General features: G+C 34.4%; 2 protein-coding genes across 3 annotated transcripts in view; one reads left to right on the top strand and one right to left on the bottom strand.

The window, feature by feature from the left end:
* Positions 1-20,592, bottom strand: part of LOC114342274 (TIP41-like protein) — a 42,354-nt gene extending 21,762 nt beyond the window's left edge. Inside the window, exons 1-2 of one of the 2 annotated variants that reach the window (XM_028293067.2) lie at positions 20,335-20,592; positions 13,279-13,458 (exon numbers count right to left, since the gene is read on the bottom strand). In XM_028293067.2, the coding sequence (XP_028148868.1) occupies positions 13,279-13,458; positions 20,335-20,513 (359 nt within the window). In that variant the 5' untranslated portion in view covers positions 20,514-20,592. Of the gene's footprint in view, positions 1-2,265; positions 5,710-13,278; positions 13,459-20,334 lie in introns of those variants that run through there. The other variant, XM_050654310.1, reaches the window with a different exon arrangement.
* Positions 20,593-20,655: 63 nt separating this feature from the next.
* The window catches only part of LOC114342276 (proteasome subunit alpha type-3), a 30,242-nt gene continuing 26,748 nt past the window's right edge, over positions 20,656-24,149 (top strand). Inside the window, exons 1-2 of the mRNA XM_028293068.2 lie at positions 20,656-21,166; positions 21,218-21,424. Of these exons, the coding sequence (XP_028148869.1) occupies positions 21,146-21,166; positions 21,218-21,424 (228 nt within the window). The 5' untranslated portion in view covers positions 20,656-21,145. The remainder of the gene's footprint in view (positions 21,167-21,217; positions 21,425-24,149) is intronic.

The following is a 24,149-nucleotide window of genomic DNA, read 5'->3' on the forward strand; positions in this document are numbered from 1 at the left end:
TGTGTGTGTCTGTGTGTCTGTGTGTCTGTGTGTCTGTGTGTCTGTGTGTCTGTGTGTCTGTGTGTCTGTGTGTCTGTGTGTCTGTGTGTCTGTGTGTCTGTGTGTCTGTGTGTCTGTGTGTCTGTGTGTCTGTGTGTCTGTGTGTCTGTGTGTCTGTGTGTCTGTGTGTCTGTGTGTCTGTGTGTCTGTGTGTCTGTGTGTCTGTGTGTCTGTGTGTCTGTGTGTCTGTGTGTCTGTGTGTCTGTGTGTCTGTGTGTCTGTGTGTCTGTGTGTCTGTGTGTCTGTGTGTCTGTGTGTCTGTGTGTCTGTGTGTCTGTGTGTCTGTGTGTCTGTGTGTCTGTGTGTCTGTGTGTCTGTGTGTCTGTGTGTCTGTGTGTCTGTGTGTCTGTGTGTCGTCTGTGTGTCTGTGTGTCTGTGTGTCTGTGTGTCTGTGTGTCGTCTGTGTGTCGTCTGTGTGTCGTCTGTGTGTCGTCTGTGTGTCTGTGTGTCGTCTGTGTGTCTGTGTGTCGTCTGTGTGTCTGTGTGTCGTCTGTGTGTCTGTGTGTCGTCTGTGTGTCTGTGTGTCGTCTGTGTGTCTGTGTGTCGTCTGTGTGTCGTCTGTGTGTCTGTCTGTGTGTCTGTGTGTCTTTGTGTCTGTGTGTCTGTGTGTGTGTGTGTCTGTGTGTGTGTGTGTCTGTGTGTGTGTGTGTCTGTGTGTCAGTGTGTCAGTGTGTCAGTGTGTCTGTGTGTCAGTGTGTCAGTGTGTCAGTGTGTCTGTGTGTCTGTGTGTATGTGTGTCTGTGTGTCTGTGTGTCTGTGTGTCTGTGTGTCTGTGTGTCTGTGTGTCTGTGTGTCTGTGTGTCTGTGTGTCTGTGTTTCTGTGTGTCTGTGTGTCTGTGTGTCTGTGTGTCTGTGTGTCTGTGTGTCTGTGTGTCTGTGTGTCTGTGTGTCTGTGTGTCTGTGTGTCTGTGTGTCTGTGTGTCTGTGTGTCTGTGTGTCTGTGTGTCTGTGTGTCTGTGTGTCTGTGTGTCTGTGTGTCTGTGTGTGTCTGTGTGTGTGTGTGTGTGTGTGTGTGTGTGTGTGTGTGTGTGTGTGTGTGTGTGTGTGTGTGTGTGTGTGTGTGTGTGTGTGTGTGTGTGTGTGTGTGTGTGTGTGTGTGTGTGTGTGTGTGTGTGTGTGTGTGTGTGTGTGTGTGTGTGTGTGTGTGTGTGTGTGTGTGTGTGTGTGTGTGTGTGTGTGTGTGTGTGTGTGTGTGTGTGTGTGTGTGTGTGTGTGTGTGTGTGTGTGTGTGTGTGTGTGTGTGTGTGTGTGTGTGTGTGTGTGTGTGTGTGTGTGTGTGTGTGTGTGTGTGTGTGTGTGTGTGTGTGTGTGTGTGTGTGTGTGTGTGTGTGTGTGTGTGTGTGTGTGTGTGTGTGTGTGTGTGTGTGTGTGTGTGTGTGTGTGTGTGTGTGTGTGTGTGTGTGTGTGTGTGTGTGTGTGTGTGTGTGTGTGTGTGTGTGTGTGTGTGTGTGTGTGTGTGTGTGTGTGTGTGTGTGTGTGTGTGTGTGTGTGTGTGTGTGTGTGTGTGTGTGTGTGTGTGTGTGTGTGTGTGTGTGTGTGTGTGTGTGTGTGTGTGTGTGTGTGTGTGTGTGTGTGTGTGTGTGTGTGTGTGTGTGTGTGTGTGTGTGTGTGTGTGTGTGTGTGTGTGTGTGTGTGTGTGTGTGTGTGTGTGTGTGTGTGTGTGTGTGTGTGTGTGTGTGTGTGTGTGTGTGTGTGTGTGTGTGTGTGTGTGTGTATGAGAAAGAGATGGCATTAGGCAAAGAATCTTTTTGCCACAGAATTTTGTTATAAAGATATTTAATTTTTTATCTTAGAATCGTTTATAAACTTGAGTAAGATACTGTATATTAGATTTGTCAGAATAAGATAAAATATTGCTGATGTTAACTGGAAGGCTAATGTTGAGGTCAATTAAACCCAAATAGAAGTTTCGAGTCTGTTCTCTATGATTAAGACAATCGAAGAATACAGGGTTCAGATCCCCGATGGACTCATTATTACACGAACAGAAGGGAGTTTCATAGATTCCAATCCTATATATGTAGATGCTCTGAAGAAAGGCCATGGTTAAGTATTAGCCGAGTTATTAATGAGTACTTTGTTATGATTGTAGTTAAAATAAAGAATATTTTTAGGTAATAATGGATGAATAGAAAAGTAATGATTTCTTGATCATCATCATCATCATCCAGCCTCAGTTTCCAACCCCATCTATCCTGCGCCGCCCTCATCCAGTTTTTTATTTACCTTTCTTAAGTCGTCAGTCCATCTTGTAGGCGGTCGACCGACGCTTTTCTTGTCTTCTCTTGGCCTCCATTCCAATAACCTCTTCGTCCATCGCCCATCTGTCATTCTGGCTACGTGTCCTGCCCATCTCCACTTCAACCTGGCTATCCTCTCGATGACGTCAGTCACCTTTGTTCTTCTCCTGATTTCTTCGTTTCTGATTTTGTCTTGCAGAGTTATTCCTAACATTGACCGCTCCATTCTTCTCTGCGTGACTCTTAGTTTGGTAGCCGAGGCTTTAGTTAAGGTAAGTGTTTCTGATCCGTACGTCAAGACTGGGAGGACGCACTGATCGAATACCTTTCTCTTTAGACATGTGGGTAACTCACTTTTAAAAGTTTCTCTCAGTTTTCCAAATGCTGCCCACCCAAGACCGATTCTTCTCTTCAGCTCATGAGTCTGGTTATCCCTGCCAATCGTAATTTCATGTCCCAGGTATTTATATCTATCTACGAGTTCTATTTCCTTCCCACCAATACTGATGTTCTGGTTGGGTACCAAATTTGTCATTATTTTTGTTTTCGAGATGTTTATATTTAAACCTACATTTTCTGTAGCTACAACGAGTTCTTGTACCATCTCTCTTGCCATACCTAGATCCTCAGCTACTATGACTATATCATCGGCGAAACGTAAGTTGTTTAGGTATTCTCCATCTATTTTTATTCCCTTTGTCATCCAATCCAAACTCTTGAAAGCATGTTCTAAGACCGTATTAAAAAGTTTAGGTGACATTGGGTCTCCTTGTCTAACCCCCCGTTCTATTTTTATGCGATTACTGTTAGTATGTAATTTGACAGTGGTTGTTGCCTGTAAGTATATTTTGTGTAATAATTTTGTATACCTATAATCTAGCCTGCATTCTTTAAGCGCCTGTAATATTTTGCTAAGTTCAACTGTGTCAAAGGCTTTATGAAAATCGATAAAAAGTAGAACTAGGGGTTTATTGTATTCCACTACTTTCTCTATCAGGGTTTTTATACTTTGTAGATGGTCATTTGTTCCGTAATTTTTTCGGAATCCTGCCTGTTCTCTTGGTTGATAAGTCTCTAACTTTCTATCCATTCTCTTAACTATTATTCGCGTAAATAACTTATATAAATGGCTGAGGAGACTAATCGGTCTGTAATTCTCTAAATTGGCTTTGTCTCCTGCTTTGTGTAATAGAATCATAGTAGCGTTGTTCCAGTCTGTTGGAATAATGGCGTTGTGAAGGCAGATATTGAAAAGTTGTTTAATTTTTTCAAGTAGTATATTTCCTCCAATTTTTAGTGCTTCTGATACTATTCCATCTTCACCTGGGGTTCGATTATTTTTCATTTTCTTCAGAGCCTCTTTGATTTCTGATTTTGTTATATCGGGCATTAAATCCGATCCTTGATTTAATACCCCAGTTTTTACTGTAATTGGAGGTTGCGCATTGTCATCTTTTTTTCTTGATTTGTATAACTCTGTGTAGAACTCTTCGACTATTGTTAATATTTCATCTCTGTTTGTAGTTTCTTTTCCAGTTCTGTTTCTTAGTTTGTTGATTTCTATTTTTCCTTTTTGTACGCTTACGTTCTTCAAAACTTTCATGTTCTTATTTTGCTCTATTGCTTGTTTTGTTTTTTCTACATTGTAGTTTCTTATGTCTTTTCTTATTGACTTTGTGATAGTCTTATTTATTTGATTTAGCGCTTCTTTGCTGGAACTTGTATCTCCTTTCATCTGTCGTCTTAGTTCTATAAGGGTTTTAGTAGGTTGACTTAGTTTTTCATCTTTTTGGTTTGTTGGACAGTATTTAGTTTGAGCCTGTTGTATTGTGGTGATTATTTGCTTGTTCAGTATATTAATGTCTGTTGTTGTTGTATCTTTCAATGTATCATTAATATATTTTTCGAACTCCGGAATATTAGTTGGTTTTACCCATTTCTTTGTGTGTTTCTTATTTATCATTTTGAGTCTTTCCTTTTCGATCGATATCGTTATTTTAGCTCTTACTAACCTGTGATCACTGCTTGTGCTGAACTGGTTTAACACATTTACGTCTTTAAATAATTCTTTTTTATTTGTTAAGAAATAGTCGATTTCGTTCCTTGTTTTTCCATCTGGACTTTCCCAGGTCCATCTTCTGTGTTTTTTCTTTTTAAAGAAGCTGTTCATTTGATAGAGATTGTTTTCCAAAAGAAAAGTTAACAGTTGTTTGCCTCTATCATTTCTGCCTTCGCTTCCAAAATTTCCCAATATTATTTCAGAGGGGTCTTCCTTGGTACCTATTTTGGCGTTGAAATCACCGCCTATTATTAAGAAGTGGCCAGGATTTTCCTTGATTGCACAGGATATTTGGTCGTAGAATATTTGGACTTCTTCATCTGAATGGCCTGTAGTAGGTGCGTATACTTGAATGAACTTTAGGATATATCTGGTGCTCATTTTGATGTTTAAGTAGACCACCCTTGTTGATATTTGGTTTATTGACACAATTCTGTTCGCAATTCTTTTGTGAACAAAGAAGCCGACTCCTCCGACTGTCGATTCCTCTTCTCCTTTGTAGTACCACAGATGGCCTGATGGGAGTGAGATAAGATTCTCTCCTTTTTTTCTAACTTCGCTGATACCCACAATATCCCAATTCACTTTTGAAAGTTCTTCCTCCATTTCTTCGAACCTTTCTTCGGTAGAGAGCGACCGAGCATTATATGTGGCGATGTTGAGGTTTATATTTTTGACGCACTTTGAATAGGGTTGGTTTACACTGGTCGGGTTTGTGGCATTTAAACACCGTGCTTGCCTTGCATGTTGGTGAGTATTCATATTTATTCCCACGAGTAGCTGGGGATCGTTGTCGATTCCTGTAGAGCCCCGCGTACAGGAACAAGGCTAATTTTCAATGGGATTTCGCCCGGTGTCCCAAGAGCATCGTTAGCGGCCGCGTGACGTGCGACCATTTAGTTTTTAGCACGATAGCTTCCACCTTAACTTACGGATTTTTTGCATCTGGTTTTCTCCATATTTTGTTGGGTAAGATGGGGAGGGAAAAAGGTGTATATGGGAAGAATCTGTAGTAGAAAGAAATATAGTGACCCGTCTGCCTTCGGAAACCTAATCGCCATTCGGGGTCGGAAAAAAACAAGAGTTAGCCAAGAGAGGCTGATAGAAAAGATTAAAGACATTTCGCTCAAGACAAGTTGAAGAAGAGTAAAATGTGAAGGCCCTTATGATCCGCCAGGTGCGTTTCATAAGCGTATGAGTATTGGTACGCTTTGTGTTCCCGCTCATACTTCGGGGTGTTGACTACAGACTGTATGGCTCGTCCAGCATGCCATAGCATGGAGGATAAGGTTCACGTAAATTTTACTATGTAGACACCCTAAACTCCATGGTCTGACAGAAGATTTCTTGATGTCTCTCTGAAAAACTCATATTTAAATTAGTATTTTTAAGGGTGCCAATAACTTGGATTAAAGTTTAAACATTCCTTTTCAAGATTCCGAAAAGTGATCGGGTCTAACTTCAATTTAGACCGTAGTTTTTAATTGTTAATTATGCGTGTCCATCCGGATTTTTTGCCGGTGCGGCGCGCACTATTTTCAAAAATCTCCTATTTTCCCCCGAAAAATATGTTTTCTAGATTCTTTGGGACATTCTAAATAAAATAAGTTTCTTGACATTTTTCTCAAAAGTTACTAGTTTTAAAGATATAAGCAATTTAAAATTCGAAAATGTGTTTTTTTGTAATTTTTCGGATTTTAAATCGCTTATAACTTTAAAACTATTAACTTTTGAGAAAAATATCAAGAAACTTATTTTATTAAGAATGTCCCGAAGACTCTAGAATAAATATTTTTCAGAAGAAAATATGAGATTTTTGAAAATATTGCGCGGCGCACCGGCAAAAAATCCGGATGGACACGCATAATTAACAATTAAAAAACTACGGTCTAAATTGAAGTTAGACCCGATCACTTTTCGGAATCTTGAAAAGGAATGTTTAAACTTTAATCCAAGTTATTGGCACCCTTAAAAATACTAATTTAAATATGAGTTTTAAGCCTCGAAAATAAGTATTTTCGCATTTTTTAGATTTTAAATCGCCTATAACTCGAAAACTGTCAATTTTTGAGAAAAATCACAAGATACCTTTCTTGTTTAGAATGACCCAAAAAACCTAAAAATATATTTTTTGGAGCAATAAAAGTTGATCTTATGTATTTGTTTAAAAAAAATTTTTAAACAATTTCTGCCCAAAAATTCCGTCCGGCACCCTTCAGACTTGTTTGAAGGGGACATTTTTGAATATGAATCCGCAGAGAAACCGAATTAGAAATGTTTTTCAGACGGTAGCGGTCTCACCACATGGACTATAATAGTCCGATAATATTATTATGTCCTTTAACCCACAGTAAAGTCACTGTTTTTTTTTGTGGATTTTAGATTATGTAATGTTTTTTTTATATCAACAATAATGAGAGTTTTGGAAATTATCTAATGGATGGCTACAAATAGCTTGTAGTACTGCCTGAAAGTCCGAAACTATTACAACGTTCTCGCAATAATTAAAAACACACCAAGTTAGTGCTTTCTGTATGGCAGCAGCCTCGGATAGAAATATCTGAAAATAGAACAACAGGAATTCGATATTTATCTGCATAATTGTTGTTTGAAACAAAAAATACGAAACCAGTACTTTCATCCGTTTTTGAAGCATCTGTATAAATTATTGTTAAATTTTTCTCTAATTTGCTTACATAGTATGGATTTAAATATCAGATTTGTTAAAGTTGGCAAGTCTGAATAAGATGGCATTATAATGGTTGGTTTATCTATCAGAACTTCCAAGTCATGTTCGTAAAAAGGAAATTTTGGTAGCTGCAAAATATAAGGTTGGTAAGGAGTCGTATCGATGAAAGATTCTGTAAGAGGAGATGAATTTTTTATCCTCCAGTAAGAATTTGTTAAATTTTCTGTCAAAAGTAGACCTATTTTGTGAACCACAGTTGTATTAAACGTTCTATATTTTATTAGACGTTTGTTGGCTAATATTTGTCTACGTATGTATAAAGGTGGTTCTTGAGCTTCTGATAGAACTGCATGGCTTGGTGAGGACATCATAGCTCCTAGACAGATTTTTATATATTGTATTCTGTCTAGTGTTAGAAGATTTGTTTTGCAAGTAGAACCATAAAGAATACAGCCATAATCGGGATTCGACTAGACGATACATCAATTGAACAATTTATAGATCAATAGATAGATCTTTATTGGTCTTAACCACTTGGGCTACTAGTCCATTTACTCACGGTTTTTGCTCCGATATAAACCGCTTGGATGACATAAAATTTGGCACAATACACAAAGCTAACATGTCAAAGAAAAAAAGTGTGCCGATTGATGCTTTTTCCCTGTGGGTAAGTACCACCCCTTATCGGGAGTGAAAAAATATATGTTCAAAATAATAGATACACTGACTAAAATGGATAATGGAAATGGATAAACTGACTAATTCTAAGCAACTTTTGTTCTATGGATTTTTTTCACTAAGTCAATACTTTCCGCGTTATTTGCGAGTGAATATGTTCATTTTTCATTTTATCACTTTTTATATCACTTTTTTTCTTTAATATGTTAGCTATCTGTATGCCAAATTTCATGTCAATCCATGCTTCATTAAAACCCAGAGGTTTTGCAATATTTTAACGTGAGCAAATGGACTTTACACAATTCCTACAAAAACAATTATAAACGGAATATGCTTAAACATGTTTATTTACAATAGTTTAAATTACAGTAATAATAACAATGAACAAAACATTCAAAAGGAAAAAAATTACAGATTTAAAATATAACAGAGTAGAAGCTTAGAACATCAACTAAAATATAAGGAGACAACCAAGTTTCAATAGTCTTCACTAGACGAGAATGGACTAGAGATAAACACACAAAGCAGCCCCAATCATCCAGAATCGATACAACTGGAAGGCGTTACATGAAACATCTTCAAAAATGAAGACGAGTGGTCAGTAAAACTGCAATGAATTCTAGCTATGATAGAAAAAGTTCAAGTGATCGAGAGTGCAGCGAGAAACAGATTTAACTTGCTGTTAAGGCAACTCCTTGGAAAAAAGTCCTCATAACTGATGCTAAATTATATCTGAAAACCACAAAATTAGATATAGTGTGTCACATTTTTAAGATGAAGACACCCCTATATTTCGGCTATCGAAATAAATACAGATTGTAACAAACTAGCTGCTTACGCTACGCCCCTGGAGGATGACTGTAATATTATGATCGTCAAACCCCAACACATGGCTTTCAAAAGCCCTGTACATTGTGAAGTGACCTATATCGTGTGTGTGGTCTTCTGACCGTTGTGTTTATATTTTAAGGTTTGCAGATGTGAATTTTGTCATAAAATTTGGTATGTGTGGTTATAATAATATTTGGAACAACTTTTCCAAATAACTTTTTCAGATATCTCTAACGCGAAATAAAATATCGAAAATTCACCCAGTGTGTAGATTCTCAGTAGGCCGCGTTTAAAATTTAAATTTCAGTTGACTATCTTAAAAAATGTGAACCATTAGCCTGTATGATTGCAAAATTTAAAATCTGTATTTAATGTGATAGCCGAAATATAGGGGTGTCTTGTGATGCTTAGATATATAGGATATATAGGAGGATATCTTAAATGCGACACACTGTATAATCACAAAGGATTTTTCAAGTCGCAGTGTGAAAAGATCTACGAGATTGAATGGCCCCTTTATCTACAATTTACTGTCTCCAAAACACATAATCATTTTGGAAATATGCTAATGATAAACGTTCTTGTCACAGTTTACCAGGTGCTATGTTCTGCAGGGATCAGTCTGCTTCTTTCTTTCGAAATGTGGTGTTATAGGCGCATCTTACATATATCCTGGGTTGACCGAAATTACTAATGTGGAAGTCCTGCGTAGAATGGGGAAAGAGTGTGAAATTCTCATAACCATCAAAACAAAAAAATTAGAATATCTAGGACATGTAATGAGAAATCAAGAACGTTACGGCCTTCTCCAACTGATTCTCCAAGGGAAGGTAAATGGTAAAAGAGGACCGGGAAGAAGACGCATTTCCTGGCTTCAAAATTTACGAAAGTGGTATAACACCACTACCACTGAACTGTTCCGCGCTGCGGTAAACAAAGTCAACATAGCCATGATGATCGCCAACATCTGGAACGGATAGGCACTTTAAGAAGAAAAAAGTCGGCTTCTAATGGGCAGGAAATTGCTAATTTGTTCAAGAACTTCTTTCAATCTGTCTATACCCCTGGGGTTAATAACCTCCAGATTCCCAATATTCCTGTCAATAACAATGTTGGCTCAAATTATAATGTCCCTGAAATCACCCTCATTGATATTTTTGATTGTATAAGTTCGCTTCCAAATAAGATTACCTCTGGACCTGATGGTATTCCCAATTATCTTTTGAAAAAGTGCGTCTGCACTGTTAGCATGCCGCTACAAACTTTATTTAATAGATCATTACAGTCAGCTTTATTTCCTGATGCTTGGAAGGAGAGATTTGTTGTACCTATATTAAAATGTGGTCAGAAAGAAAACATAGAAAATTATCGAAGTATACGCATTCAGTCGGCAATACCTAAATTGTTTGACAGTTTGATAGCTAAACAGTTATCTTGGATGTGCAGGGGACTTATATCAGAGTCTCAGAATGGTTTTTGTGTAAAAAATCTACAGCTACTAATGTAGTTTGTCAGGTCGTAGTCAAGTAGTTAAGGTTGCTGGTAATACTTCAGAGTCAATAATGGTCACCTCAAGTAGTCCTCAGGGAGGACACACATTTTTTTTTCAACATATTCGTTAATTATGTTATGAGCTGTTTTTTGAGTAGTCAGTGCTTAATGTTTGCTGACGACTTAAAGTTCTAGATCGTTATTGATCACTTTAGAGGTCAATTGTCTCTGCAAGCTGATCTTGATCGTCTATCCAATTGGAGTAGTAGGAATGGTCTTCATTTAAATGTTAATAAGTGTTGTTATATCAGTTTTACCCGAAAGGTGAAGAGAATATGTACAATTTATTTCATAGATAGGCAACCTCTTAAGTATGTCTCTTCCATTAAAGACTTAGGAGTTACTTTGGATGAAAGACTTTCCATGGTGGAGCATATCAACTTAATCTCCATAACGGCTTCTAAATTACTTGGGTTTGTCATAAGAAATTGTAAGTATTTTTCCACTAAAGCAACTAGATTAGTTTATTGTTGCCTTGTAAGATCCATCTTGGAATACTGTTGTGTCGTTTGGTCACCCTACTATCAATGTCATATTGACACATTAGAGGCTATTCAACATAGGTTTTTGAGACACTGTGTATTTAGAACTTACATTGTAAATCATGATTATTCTAGTATGGAAAAACTACTAGGATTACCACCACTTAGTATTAGGCGGGATATGTCAGGTTCTGCTTTTATTTTTAAAATTATAAATAGTCTTATTGATTGCCTTTACCTTCTGCATGAAATCAGATTTAATGTACCTTATTTAGGTTTGCACCATATAGCTACTTTTAATATCCCCCTTCATCGAACATCATATGGTAGTAATAGTGTCTTACACAGATATATATGAGATTGTTGAATACTACAGATATGGACTTATTTAACATCAGTTTGAGTCAACTTAACACTAGAAAGTCGGATGGGCCAATTTGGCTCCTATTGCGATTTGAAGTTTTCATAGGCGTAACCAGGGGGGGTTTTGGGGGTTATAACCCCCCATTGGGATGTACTTTGAGCTTTATACGCTTAACACCATAGCCCTCAGAGACCTTCCAGTAGTTGTAACCCCCCTTTCAGGTAGTTGTAACCCCCCTTAGGATCATCCTGGTTACGCCTATGGAAGTTCTTGTAAGTTATTATCGTTTTCTCAGAAATTCGATGGGCCTTTCTTCCAAATTCCTGTCAGATGGGATTATATTTATGTATGTTTGTTGTTTATTTATTATACTGGTACTGATCATCTATGCCACGCAATAAAGATACAATTGTTGGTGCGAACATGTTGTTTTGCAGATAATGGAAAATCAATTGGGAAAATGCAAAAATGTTGCGATAGATCACTACTTCACTTCGTTGAAATTGGCCAAGACATTGCAAAAGAAATTAACAAATCTTGTGGGTACTTGTGGAAGTTCTTGTAAGTTATTATCGTTTTCTCAGAAATTCGATGAGCCTTTCTTCCAAATTCCTGTCAGATGGGATTATATTTATGTATGTTTGTTGTTTATTTATTATAAATGGTTACCCTTATACTGGTACTGATCATCTATGCCACGCAATAAAGATACAATTGTTGGTGCGAACATGTTGTTTTGCAGATAATGGAAAATCAATTGGGAAAATGCAAAAATGTTGCGATAGATCACTACTTCACTTCGTTGAAATTGGCCAAGACATTGCAAAAGAAATTAACAAATCTTGTGGGTACTTGTGGAAGTTCTTGTAAGTTATTATCGTTTTCTCAGAAATTCGATGAGCCTTTCTTCCAAATTCCTGTCAGATGGGATTATATTTATGTATGTTTGTTGTTTATTTAATATAAATGGTTACCCTTATACTGGTACTGATCATCTATGCCACGCAATAAAGATACAATTGTTGGTGCGAACATGTTGTTTTGCAGATAATGGAAAATCAATTAGGAAAATGCAAAAATGTTGCGATAGATCACTACTTCACTTCGTTGAAATTGGCCAAGACATTGCAAAAGAAATTAACAAATCTTGTGGGTACTTTGAATCGCAACAGAAAGGAAGATTTTCTAAGCGTAAAGTGTGAAAATAGAGAATTGTATATATTACCCTTATATTCCAGAGTGACAAAAAATAACACTTACTGAATACCAACGAAAAAGTGATAAAAATGTGATCATGTGCTCGTTACATCAATCAGTGGATGTTGCTGTCTGTGGAAAAAACTTCCTGAAACAGTATATTTTTATAAACAAACCATATATGGGGTTGGTGTAGAGTGTAGAGGACTAAATGGCTCGTCTTTATACTACGAAAGTTGTTACCAGACAATGGTCTATGCGCATGATTTATTATACTATTGTCTTAGGAGCAATAAATACATGGATTATTTATTAAGAAGTAGATGAACGTTTACTCAGTCTTCGTAAGTTTAATCTTCGGCTGTGTGAAGAATTATGGGTTCTATACCTTGCCTCCCGAAATGTGGTACTTCACCGAGCAACACCAGTTCTACCAACAACCAGCACTGTTTCTATCCAAAAACGAAAAAAATGTCACTTGAAAATATTTTGTAAAGGAAATCATACTTCCAATCAGTGCCACGGCTGTGACAAGGCAATATGTGGCAAATTTGAAAAACTGCAAACTGTATGGTGTTCCAAATGTTTTTGATAGGCAGCGAACGTGTTAAACAATGAAACTAAAAAATGATCCCTTCAGGCTTTCTAGGTAGGTATGCTAACCCAGACTTTCTAATCTTAAGAGGGATTTTACAAAGTGAAATATTTAATATGTAATGGATTTATCTAATTGTGACATATGAAGGGTCACTACGAAAAACGATCATTTTGTAGAGGTTGTCAGTTAGTTTCGAACTATAAATAGCTACGTCAAGAAAAGATTAAGGTTTGTGAGAAAATAAGGGAAATAGATATGCGCTACCGCCTCAAACAATGTGAATTTAAACCTTAAAATCGTGATTTTACAGAAACTGTTAAAATGACTATGATCGTTTTTCGCAGTGACCCTTCATATGTATTGGATAATTGTATGTTTGTAGTTTACATAAATGCCTCTTATGATTGTAGGTTCTATGTTTAGTTGTACATTCAAAAGTTTACTAAGTATTTCTGTCTGGATTTATGAAACCTAACTTTTTCTTTATTGTATTTTACTGTTATTGGTGTTATCCTGTTAATAAATAAATACATAAACATTAATTGTTTACCTTGAATCTTTCCATACATCAGAATGAGCAACTTTTATTGACTGTTTTCCATTACTGACAGTCTTTAAAGCATCCAAGGCATTGAATTCTACTGAAAATCCTGACTTATGGCTAAGATTTAACTTATTATTCGGAAACACCATTTCAGGTAAATGGGGTAGCTCTAGTTCATTGTTGTACCTAAATTATAAACACAAGAAAGATAAAAATTAACATTTCGTTTGCTTTCTTGAAAATATGCTTAGATTTTATTCAATTATGCAGATATGAGTGTGCTAATAACCAGCAAAATAACGTAAAACATATCAAGCTGTGAGATAAAAAGAGATGAAACTAGTAGAACTGGGAAATTTAGCGATAGAACCTATAAATTTACATTACATTGATTGTTTCCCACCTTTAAACATATCAGACGAGTTTAGCAACTACCACTGTGACAGTGACAGTTTTAGTTGGCATACTCCTTTGATATGTCTAAAAGGTGGGAAACAATCAATATAATGTAAATTTATAGTTTCTATCGCTAAATTTCCCACCTCTAATAGTTTCATCTCATGTATACACATGTTCAAAGTAATAATAACTATCTAAGTACCTTACTTAGTATTTGATAATATGCATACATTTTCCCCTAAATTATTTCTAAGTAAGCTAATAGACGGGTATATAATCTGTTAAGTGTGCACCAGAGCCCATGCAGGATTGCTCGTTGAATGACCTTCCAACAAGAATTAGATAATCTAAATAAATCAAACATGATTGCCATTTGTGCACTCTTAACAATGTAGCAGGTTAGAACAATAGTCATCTTCTTCATCCCAGGGTTTAGACATTTGTGCCTATTATGGCATCAAACTTTACACCATTATTTCGTCGCCGTGGAGGTCAAGGGAGCCAAGCCACTTTATCGAAATTGAGTTAAGTGTATAGGATGTATTTAAAACCTTCAAAAAATGCCGTGATCAAATCGATTTGAGCCATCAATGTCTTCTTCTTTACTATTTTATAATTCGCCAACCGCCAATAGATCTAGCACACAAACTTTAAAACAGTCAACGACAATAAGCCGCTTGTGTCCATTGACTTCCATAATTTATTTATCTCTATCTTAAAAGAATTCGAAGTCAACAACAATCTGAGTGGCATATCTATGTTGACCACTCAATATAATGCAACCGGTCCACACATTGGTTAGATTTAAACAGTTTTTTCACTAATGATATCTTGAAATGAAATGAAATTCTTTATTGAAATAGAAATCCTACTAACAATATTTAAATATGAATTTGCTTAATTAAATACAATATACAATACATGCAATATTATACAACACATACAGATTTATTAAAAATTATTTTTTTATCTAGGTAAAATATATGTCTTTAGTAATTTTTTAAAAATTTGAACTGTCAGTGCATTCTTAACACTGGGGGGAAGATGGTTAAATTCATTCATACATTTGTAAAACAGGGATGTCATTGTGCTATGTTTATTAGTTTTTTGAATATCAAAATCTTCAATATTTCTCATGGTATATGAATGAACTTGACCCCTCAATGTAACATATTCATTAAAATATGCAGGCAGCATTCCTTTTTTTAATTTAAAAATGAAAACCATAGTAAGGTAGTAAAGCCTTTGTTGAACTGAAAACCAACCTAAAGTAGAGTACATCATCTCAATTGGCGTGTAGCGATTGCATCGAAGAATTGTTCTCATACCTCTGTTATACAAAATTTGCAATGATTGAATTGATCCTTTATCACCTAAATATAAAGCACTTGAACAGTAGTCAAAATGGGGCTGAATTATACTTCTAAATACAGTGATCCTTGAAAATAATGATAGATCTTTGCTAATTCTATTAAAGAAAAATAATTTTTTAGATATTTTCTTGCAAATATATTGAAAATGAGGTTTCAGAGAGAGTGTGCTATCCAGTATAAATCCAAGATATTTAATTTCATTGACCCATTTGATGCATTCATTATTAACTTTTAGTTTCAAATTTTCCATACTTATATTATTTAATTTATATCGGCTAGAGACTATCATTGACTTTGTTTTACTCGCATTAAGTTTTAACTTGTTAGCATCCAAAAATACCTCAATTCTTTTTAACAAACACTGCATCCTTCTAACAACCTCCACAATATCATCACCACTGCATACAATTAATGTGTCATCTGCAAAAAGACTAATAAATTCCAGACCCTCAACATAATTTACATCATTGATGAAAATAATAAATAATAATGCTCCAAGTACACTACCTTGTGGTACACCAAAACAATTAGGTAGTTCTGTTGATTTACTTTGGCCTAACTGCACATAATGAGTTCTTTTTGTGAGATATTCGTTAAACCATTTTATAACACTTTGTTTAAAACCGTAGTACCTCAATTTTTTGATTAACAAATCTATGTCTATAGTTTCAAAAGCTCTTCTAAAGTCTAAGAATACAGCTACTACAAATTTATTGTTATCAATAAGTAGTTTCCACTTCGAGATGGTAAGTTGTATTGCTGTTTCACATGAGTGACCCTTTCGAAACCCAGACTGATTGCCGAGAAAAAGATTATTTTTATTAAAGTATTCAATTATTTGGTTGTAAACGGCTTTTTCAAGTAACTTCTCTATACAAGGCAGTGTATTGATTGGTCGATATGCAGATACTTCTGATTTCACTTGGGTTTTTGGGACCGGTGTAATAGAGCTAATTTTTAAGTTTTTAGGAAAGCTTCCATTCTTTAATGAAGAATTAACAAAATTAAGAACAGCATAGCCAGTTGTCTCAAAAGTTTTCTTTAAAAATTGTGAATTGAGTACATTATCTAAATTTTTGCAGGTTTTTAAAGAAAATATTATTTGTTTTAGTTCACATATTGTTAAGGGCTGAAATTCACTCATGTAGCATTTAACTTCAGGTAAACTATTATCAGACCATTCACGAGAGTTGGTAAAGCTAGATACTATCTCCTCAATACTCTTTGTAAAATAAGTATTAAACAAACATGCAGCCTCCCTTTCATTCTTTGCATTCACTCTACTTTCATCCATTCCAAAGTTAATTTGTTTATAATTTATATATTGGTCTTTATTTTTTATTAATTTCTTTAAGCATTTCCACATTTCCTTTGAATCATTTTTATTGTTATCAATCATACTTTCATAATATTTAACTTTTTTTTGCTTTAGCAAATTTACAACTACATTTCTCTTCATCTTATATTCGTTCCATAAATTTATACTATTACCACCATTACTATAGTTTACATAAATTACCCTTAATAAGCAAATTAAATAAGAATTTAATAAGAAAATTTATTTTTTTATCAGTCGTTTGCCCTTGCTATGCATGACTTGATATTTGCTTTCATTTTTCCACTTTGTAAGTGTAAGTTCTTGAAAAATGTTTCCGCGTGGGAAAAATATGGTTAATTTAGCTTTAAATAGTTTGGACCAAAAATAAAGAAAACCGAGATAATCTCGAAGGTGGTACGTAAAATATTTATAAGAAAATCTACGGTTTCGTTTTGATTAAAATCTGTCTTCCTCCATCCCCCGATAGCACTATTTCTAGGTCTACCTGTTGTCAAGGAGGCTCTAAGGAAGACAGATTTTTACCATTCCGACCGTAGATTGTCGATATAAATTAAAATAATTTATATCGCAGTATGGATAGAACGCCCTCTAACGGGGAATAAGCGAAATGAATTTCGACTCAATTGAAGCTTTCTGCTTAATTATTATTATATTTATGCTTAATATTTATTTTTATTTTATATTTGTTTGGATTGATACCTGGTATCCGACTAATATTTGTGTATTTAGTAAATCTGCACCTCAGTGGTAAAAAATGTTATGCTTTCAAAAAATTTAGAATTAATTTCATGCGAGATTGGTCAGGCTAGTAGATTGTGAAAGATCGAAATTTTCATACAACACACATCATTTCCTCACTAAGTGTAATAGAGTCCCGTGGAAAGCAAGTTGATGGATACATACCAGAAGGGTGGTATACGATCGCTCGCCGTGCAAAAACCAGTAAACCTTACCACAAGGTAATTGAAATGGATTATTCTGACTTTTTAGATTATAAGAAATATAGCAACCAGTTAATTACAAACAAGTCCCAAACAGAACAGGAAAAAATCTGGTGGATAAAAGTTAAATGGATTCAGTATCGTAAAAGTTGCCCCAAAACTATTTATTTTAAATATAGATTAAATGACAACGAATTTGACTCACTAAGAATTGAAAAAAGACAGTGCAGAAGAGTACCTGATTTTGAAGTATCAAGGTTATATCTGTCGAAGCCTAAAATAAACAAAAATAAATTAAAAGACCTTTTAAAACTATGTAAAAATGGGAGTGTTATGTCTAAATATTACAAGTTTTATAAAAGCTTGGAACCTGAAGATGAAGATGGACAAGAATCGCCTGATACACAGAGTAATGAAGGAGATTATTTGGTAGTAATAGTAGTTTGTCTATTAAATGAAAAATGTTACATAGTTGTTAAAGAATAATATTTAAAAAGCATACACGGATCGTTTAATAAGTCCTTAGAAAATCCAAGAGGTTGTTGCATCAAGAACATGGTTAGTTTTTATTAAACTGAAAAATAACAAAAAATATCTAGAATAATGGTTTTTTTATCTTTCTCTAATAGCATATTTAACGACCCTCATATTATTTTACTAATGATATAATTGATTGGTGCATAATATCCAACTTACAATGATGATAAAAGTAGTTTTTTATGTTTTCTTCTTAAATTGTTTTTTTTTTAATTTAATTAACTTTTTCTTGTCTTCTGATTCTTATTTTGATATTTTGTAAAGACTTTTCAAAGTGCATATTTACAAGGGATACTCGCATACTGACAATAAATTATTTTGCCTTTGGGAATATAGCCATGTTAGTCTAGTTCTTGACTTTGTAAATTGATTGTCGTTTTTCTTTGTATTATTTGAATTAATAAATTTTGAGAACTAAATGCGACCATTTTTATAATATTACTTATTTACTTTTAATGATAACAAGAATAATAGATATTGTAGATAAGAAAATGTAGACGCTTTTCCACTAATAATCAGTGTCTCACCCAATAATTCTGAGGCTTGACGCTTTTGACTACCACACAATATTCTAACTATTATAAAAATCCACAAGGGAGAACTTCCTGTAGTTGGCTGTATACCATTAATTACAAGTGAAATTTAATAAAAAATTTTCCTCTTGGTAAAAGGTATATTAGTTTAAAAAGCCCTAAAGGGCTACAAACATATGAACAAAACGTTTTCGCTCTGTAACAAGAGCATCATCAGTGTTACAAGAACATGGTGAGCCAACCAAAAAATACAAGGTCAAAGCCTTTCAAAAAACAGACACAAGTCGATTTTTTGATGTATTTTTTTATACTAGACTTTTGTCTGTTTTTTGAAAATCCAAAGGATTTTTCGATGTATTTTTTATACTAGACTTTTGTCTGTTTTTTGAAAGGCTTTGACCTTGTATTTTTTGGTTGGCTCACCATGTTCTTGTAACACTGATGATGCTCTTGTTACAGAGCGAAAACGTTTTGTTCATATGTTTGTAGCCCTTTAAGGTCTTTTTAAACTAATATACCTATTACCAAGAGGAAAATTTTTTATTAAATTTCACTTCTAACTATTATGTTACTGTTCCGTGGTCAAGAGGCCTAATACACATATGTTTTTAAGTAACAACTTAAAGATGATTTAATTTAATAAAGTAAATAGGTATAATCTAAAATCATGTATATTCAAAATTTAATCTTCAAAAAACAATAAATTCATACTTAAAATTTGCAAAAACTAATTAATTTTGTTACAATAAATCTTTATGTGCCCGTTTCTCAGGATTTTACTTTTGTGAATTGAGCCTATTGACCTCCACAGCGACCTACACTTTTATATTTTTTAGTTTGTAATTTAGTAGGTATTTGTTTAGTAAGACTATTCTCATTCATTCTGATTATATTATATTACAATTTTCTAGTGTATCCTTGCATTTTCTCATTGGCTGAATAGATATTCAGTTCTTCTCTTACATCTTTATTTCTCTATCTTTCAAGTCTCACAACGCCTTCCCTTAGTGTGAGAAACAGGCCAAATGGCATAAATTTAAATTGTCAAAGATCTGATTCTATCTAGACTGTGATATTCTCTCTTTTAGCTGGGTCCATTTCTACTTGTCACTTTTTAGGTCAAGCTCACAAAACCAACAATACTTGTAGCAGAGTATCTAATGTATGGTCTATTCTGGCAGAGGAGTAACTTACTTTTTGTTACCACATTAAGCTGACAGTAGTCAATACAAAAACACATGGAACCATCGTTCTTCTTTATCAAGACTACAGGTGCACAATGTACGGTCCACAGACCATTTGATGGTTCAATAACTCCCTTGTTTGCCCATACTTCCAATAATTTCTCCAGCTTTATCTCATTTTACAAACTAAGTCTTCACTTATCGGAAGTAAAAGCAAGCCAAGAAAACAGGAAAAAGTTATGACAACCTAAGAAATAGGATGTGCAATGAAAAGATGGTAGACAGTTAATGAAAAACCACATCTATCAAAGCCTGTACAAGTATAAGTTAATAAAACCTGATGTAAAACTGTTTTTGTATTTATTGAAATGGGAAATACATTAAGCTCAGCGATTGCAAATTCAATCAGAAAATAAGAAAGATGTGATCCAAAAGATTGCCATGTTAAAATGTAATTGGGCAGGACACATAGGAAGAATGGAAGACAACCGTTGGACAAAGCGAATTCTCGAGTGGCGACCAACGGAAAGCAAAATAAGTAGAGGCAGTCCTCAAACAAGATGGACTGATGACATCAAGCGAATGGCTGGCCACGAATGGATGCAAAAAAACAAGGAACAGAAATGAATGGACACACCTAAGAGAGGCTTACATTTGATGATCGATTGAATAGCTGTTGATGATGTTAATGATGATTTATTGAAATGAATATGATTGTTTAAGGTGTAAACTGTAATAATGAAGACAAAAACTTACACGCATAAGAGACATCGTTCTTCAGGTTTAGAGCTACAAGTTTCAGCATTTGCACAAATTGAGTGAAGTATATGAGACTTCGTGTATTTAATTGTCCAGTCATGAATAACATATTCTTCAGCATTTACTGGTAATCTATAAATCTCTATTTCACCTTTATCATTATTAACCGTACACATTTTATCTTTGTATTCGGTATTTTTATCAACAAACTTGACAACTATTTCTAAAAAGTTATAGAAATGTCAAAACAACGACAGTTGACAATGACAAGTGATACATCAGCTGCTTGAAAGACGGGACCTTGCTTGAAAGAGAAGTATTTTTGTTTTTGTTTGTTATGTTGTTGCTTATTTGTTTAATAGTTTTGATGCTCGCCTAATTTTTTACAATATACATTGATTTTGAATTGTTTCGAAAAATGGAACTGGAATTAATAATTTTTTAAATTTATTTGGTGGATATATACAAATTTGGAAGTGACAAAAAGTGGCAAAGAAATGAACATTTCTATAATAGTCACAGACTGATTAAAGTGAAATCAAAAAATATGTAATTAGTATATTTAATTATACAGGCTGAACGGGTTGAACTAAATAATTCAAATAATTCTTAAAAAAGATTGAATTCTGAAATTCATGAAAAACTAGCTAATTTCATCCTGATGTCAATTGTCATATTGTAATATATGATAGCTTGTCAAACGTCAACGTCGTCAGTCGTCAACATCAATTTCAAGTTTCAAGAAAAAGCAAATCACTACGACTTGCCGGATTTTGTAGTAGTGTTAATTTTGTATTAAAAAATCAAAATGAGTTCTATTGGAACTGGGGTTCGTATTAAATTTTATTTATAAGACTTGTTTTAATGATGTTTTTTTTAGTACGATTTATCAGCTTCCCAATTCTCTCCTGATGGAAGAGTATTTCAAGTTGAATATGCAATGAAAGCAGTTGAAAATAGTGGCACCGTAATAGGCCTCCGAGGTACAGATGGCATTGTATTGGCTGCTGAAAAGCTCATTATGTCAAAATTGCATGAACCAAGTACAAATAAACGAATTTTCAACATTGATAAACACATAGGAATGGTGGGTTTTTAGTTGTGAATGTATTACTAAAAAGTATTTCTTAATAGTGCTGAAACTGAGACCAGATTCAACCACTATCTATTTCTTTTCAACGAAAACTTCGTTTATAAATCAAAGTCTGTGTGTTATTGCGTTGCCGCTCCTGCAATACTCAGATCAGATTTATCGATGGATTCCTATGTAGTTTTTTCTTCTGAATCCAAATCTGAAATCGGCATTTCGATATCTCTAACCGTCTTCGAAATAATCGACATCAAAGTCTAAAATGTGATATCACAATCCATTTATTTTCTGCCTACACACTAAACGTCGGCTGAAATCGTTGCTACTAAGTAGGCTAGTTTTTTAATCTCGATTTGTTAAGCAAAGCATGGGTTATTTACATTTGAGTTTGACACTTCGTGAATGTCTAACTAAATTTTAAATTAAGTATTAATAAAATATCAATGACATTTGATACTGAATTTAATTATTATATAAAATAAATAAGATGTTCAAAAATACAATTTGAGTATGTTTTAAAAGCAATACAGTAGAACCCCGATTATCCGGGTGCAGATTATCTGTGCTGCGGATTATCCGTGCTATGATTTTCTATTACTCAAGTTGCGTTTTTGAGGTTTTATCAAAATAGCGTCATCGTAAATCACTTGACGGAAACTCTATATGACGAAAGAGAGACTCATAATGAAAGATTTATTTTTTTTTTCGTTATTTTTTATGGTAGGTACATATGTAGGTGTATACGTACATATGTATTATACATAAGAAATACATGTTCAGATTATCTGTGCCACCCTTCGGTCCCGACGAGCACGGATAATTGGGGTTCTACTGTAATTTATTTTTATTAACAGCTTTAAAAAGGTTTATACGAGTATACAGCATCCCCTTTAATGATAAATGGACTGTTCCATTTGTTATGAAATGAAAATTGTTATTATAGTCGGTTCGCTAAACTCAACACAACTGGCTAGTGAGTTTAGTAGGTAATTAACTTAGGAAGTGTTACTTCGATTGAAATAACAGTTAAATCGGGCGTGCCGTAAGGCTCTCATTGTGGCCCTGTTTTGTTTTGCTTGTTTCTGGTTGATTTAGTAGAAAAAATTAAAAATTGTAGTGTTCTTATGTTTGCTGACGATGTAAAACTGTTTAGAAAAATTCAATCCTGTGATGATGCTGTTATACTACAGGAAGATCTTAAATCTTTTTATGATTGGTGCAGTTTAAACAGAATGTCACTTAATATAAACAAATGTCATAAAATGACGTTCTCGAGGAAAACAAATCCAATTCGCGAACTCAATCGACTATAGGTGGCAGTGCAGTTGCATGAAAATGGCCGGTGTAATTGGGATATCGTATTTATCTATAATTAATATTGTTATTGATGTAATTAATTAATATAAATAAATTATTTATTAAATAAACATATCCGACAAACTTTCAAACGACGTTCATACATAGGTTAACGGATGATTGGTTTATATTTTCATCCCAATTCCTCTAGTTCCAAATAAGCGGCAGCACCCTCGCTTGAGCTCGCGAATTACATTTGTTTATTATATTAATAACTTGCCATTAGCCTCTAAAAATGAAGTATCAGATTTGGGAATCTGGTTAGACACCAAACTGTCATTCTCATGCCACATCAATCAAGTAACAAACAGGGCGATGAAAGTACTGGAATTTATCCAATGCACATCTGTAGACCTGTCTTTGTTCATATTTAGAAAACTTTATTGTGGTTTCGTTAGGCCCATTCTAGAGTTTGGATCAGTTGTATGGTCCCCATCATACAACTGTTACATTGAACATATTGAAAGAGTCCAAAATAAGTTTTTGAGGGTAGCAGCTTATAAGAGTGGATACAGGAGAGAGGAATATGGCTATCAGTGGGTAAGAGATAGTCTAAATTTACCAACACTTGAGTCAAGGAGGACATTGTTAGATTTATGCTTCCTACACAAAGTTATTAATGCTTTCATAGATTGTCCTCAATTGATATCACTTTTTAGTCTTAAAGTTCCTAGTAGAAGCAACAGACAATCAGAAATCTTTTCAGTGCCATTTCACCACACTAATTTTGGTATAAATGAACCGACTACACGATTGGTTTGGAGTGCTAATAGCCTGCCAAGACAAATGGATATTTTTGACTCCAAAATTGGTTTGTTCAAAAAACAACTAAGGGGTATCTTACAATAAGTTTGTTGTAGTTCTGGATTGTTCTTACAATATGTTTGTTTGTATTATTCTGATGTGTTTATTATTTTAATAATTTATTATTGTTGAGGTGTAACTTGTAAAAGTCTTGTTGTGTGTAAAACTTGTAAATGGATGCCGTAAATATATAAATAAATAAATAATTTTTTTGTTTTTTGCGAATATTGGCAAAATTAATAATTATTTAGTACTTATTAACTATTTAGTAATTTTTTTGTCAGATTGGCAAAATTATTGACTAAGATCACTAGCTAGTTGTGTCTGAGTTTAGCGAACCGACTACCTATATGAAATAATATTGTTTGGAATAAAAAATTATGGTCTGATAATATGTGCAATTACATCCTTCTAATGGAAAAAGATATTTGAAGATTTTTCTCAAATTATGGACACCAACAACATTTTCATTTATAACTCTTGTATTTTTAATTTGATGAAGAAAAGTTATTCTTAGTTATTCTAACTTAAGTTATCACAAGAAGCCTTAATTTGAATATTC

Source organism: Diabrotica virgifera, chromosome 6 (genome assembly GCF_917563875.1).
Source record: "Diabrotica virgifera virgifera chromosome 6, PGI_DIABVI_V3a".
Taxonomy (NCBI): domain Eukaryota; kingdom Metazoa; phylum Arthropoda; class Insecta; order Coleoptera; family Chrysomelidae; genus Diabrotica; species Diabrotica virgifera.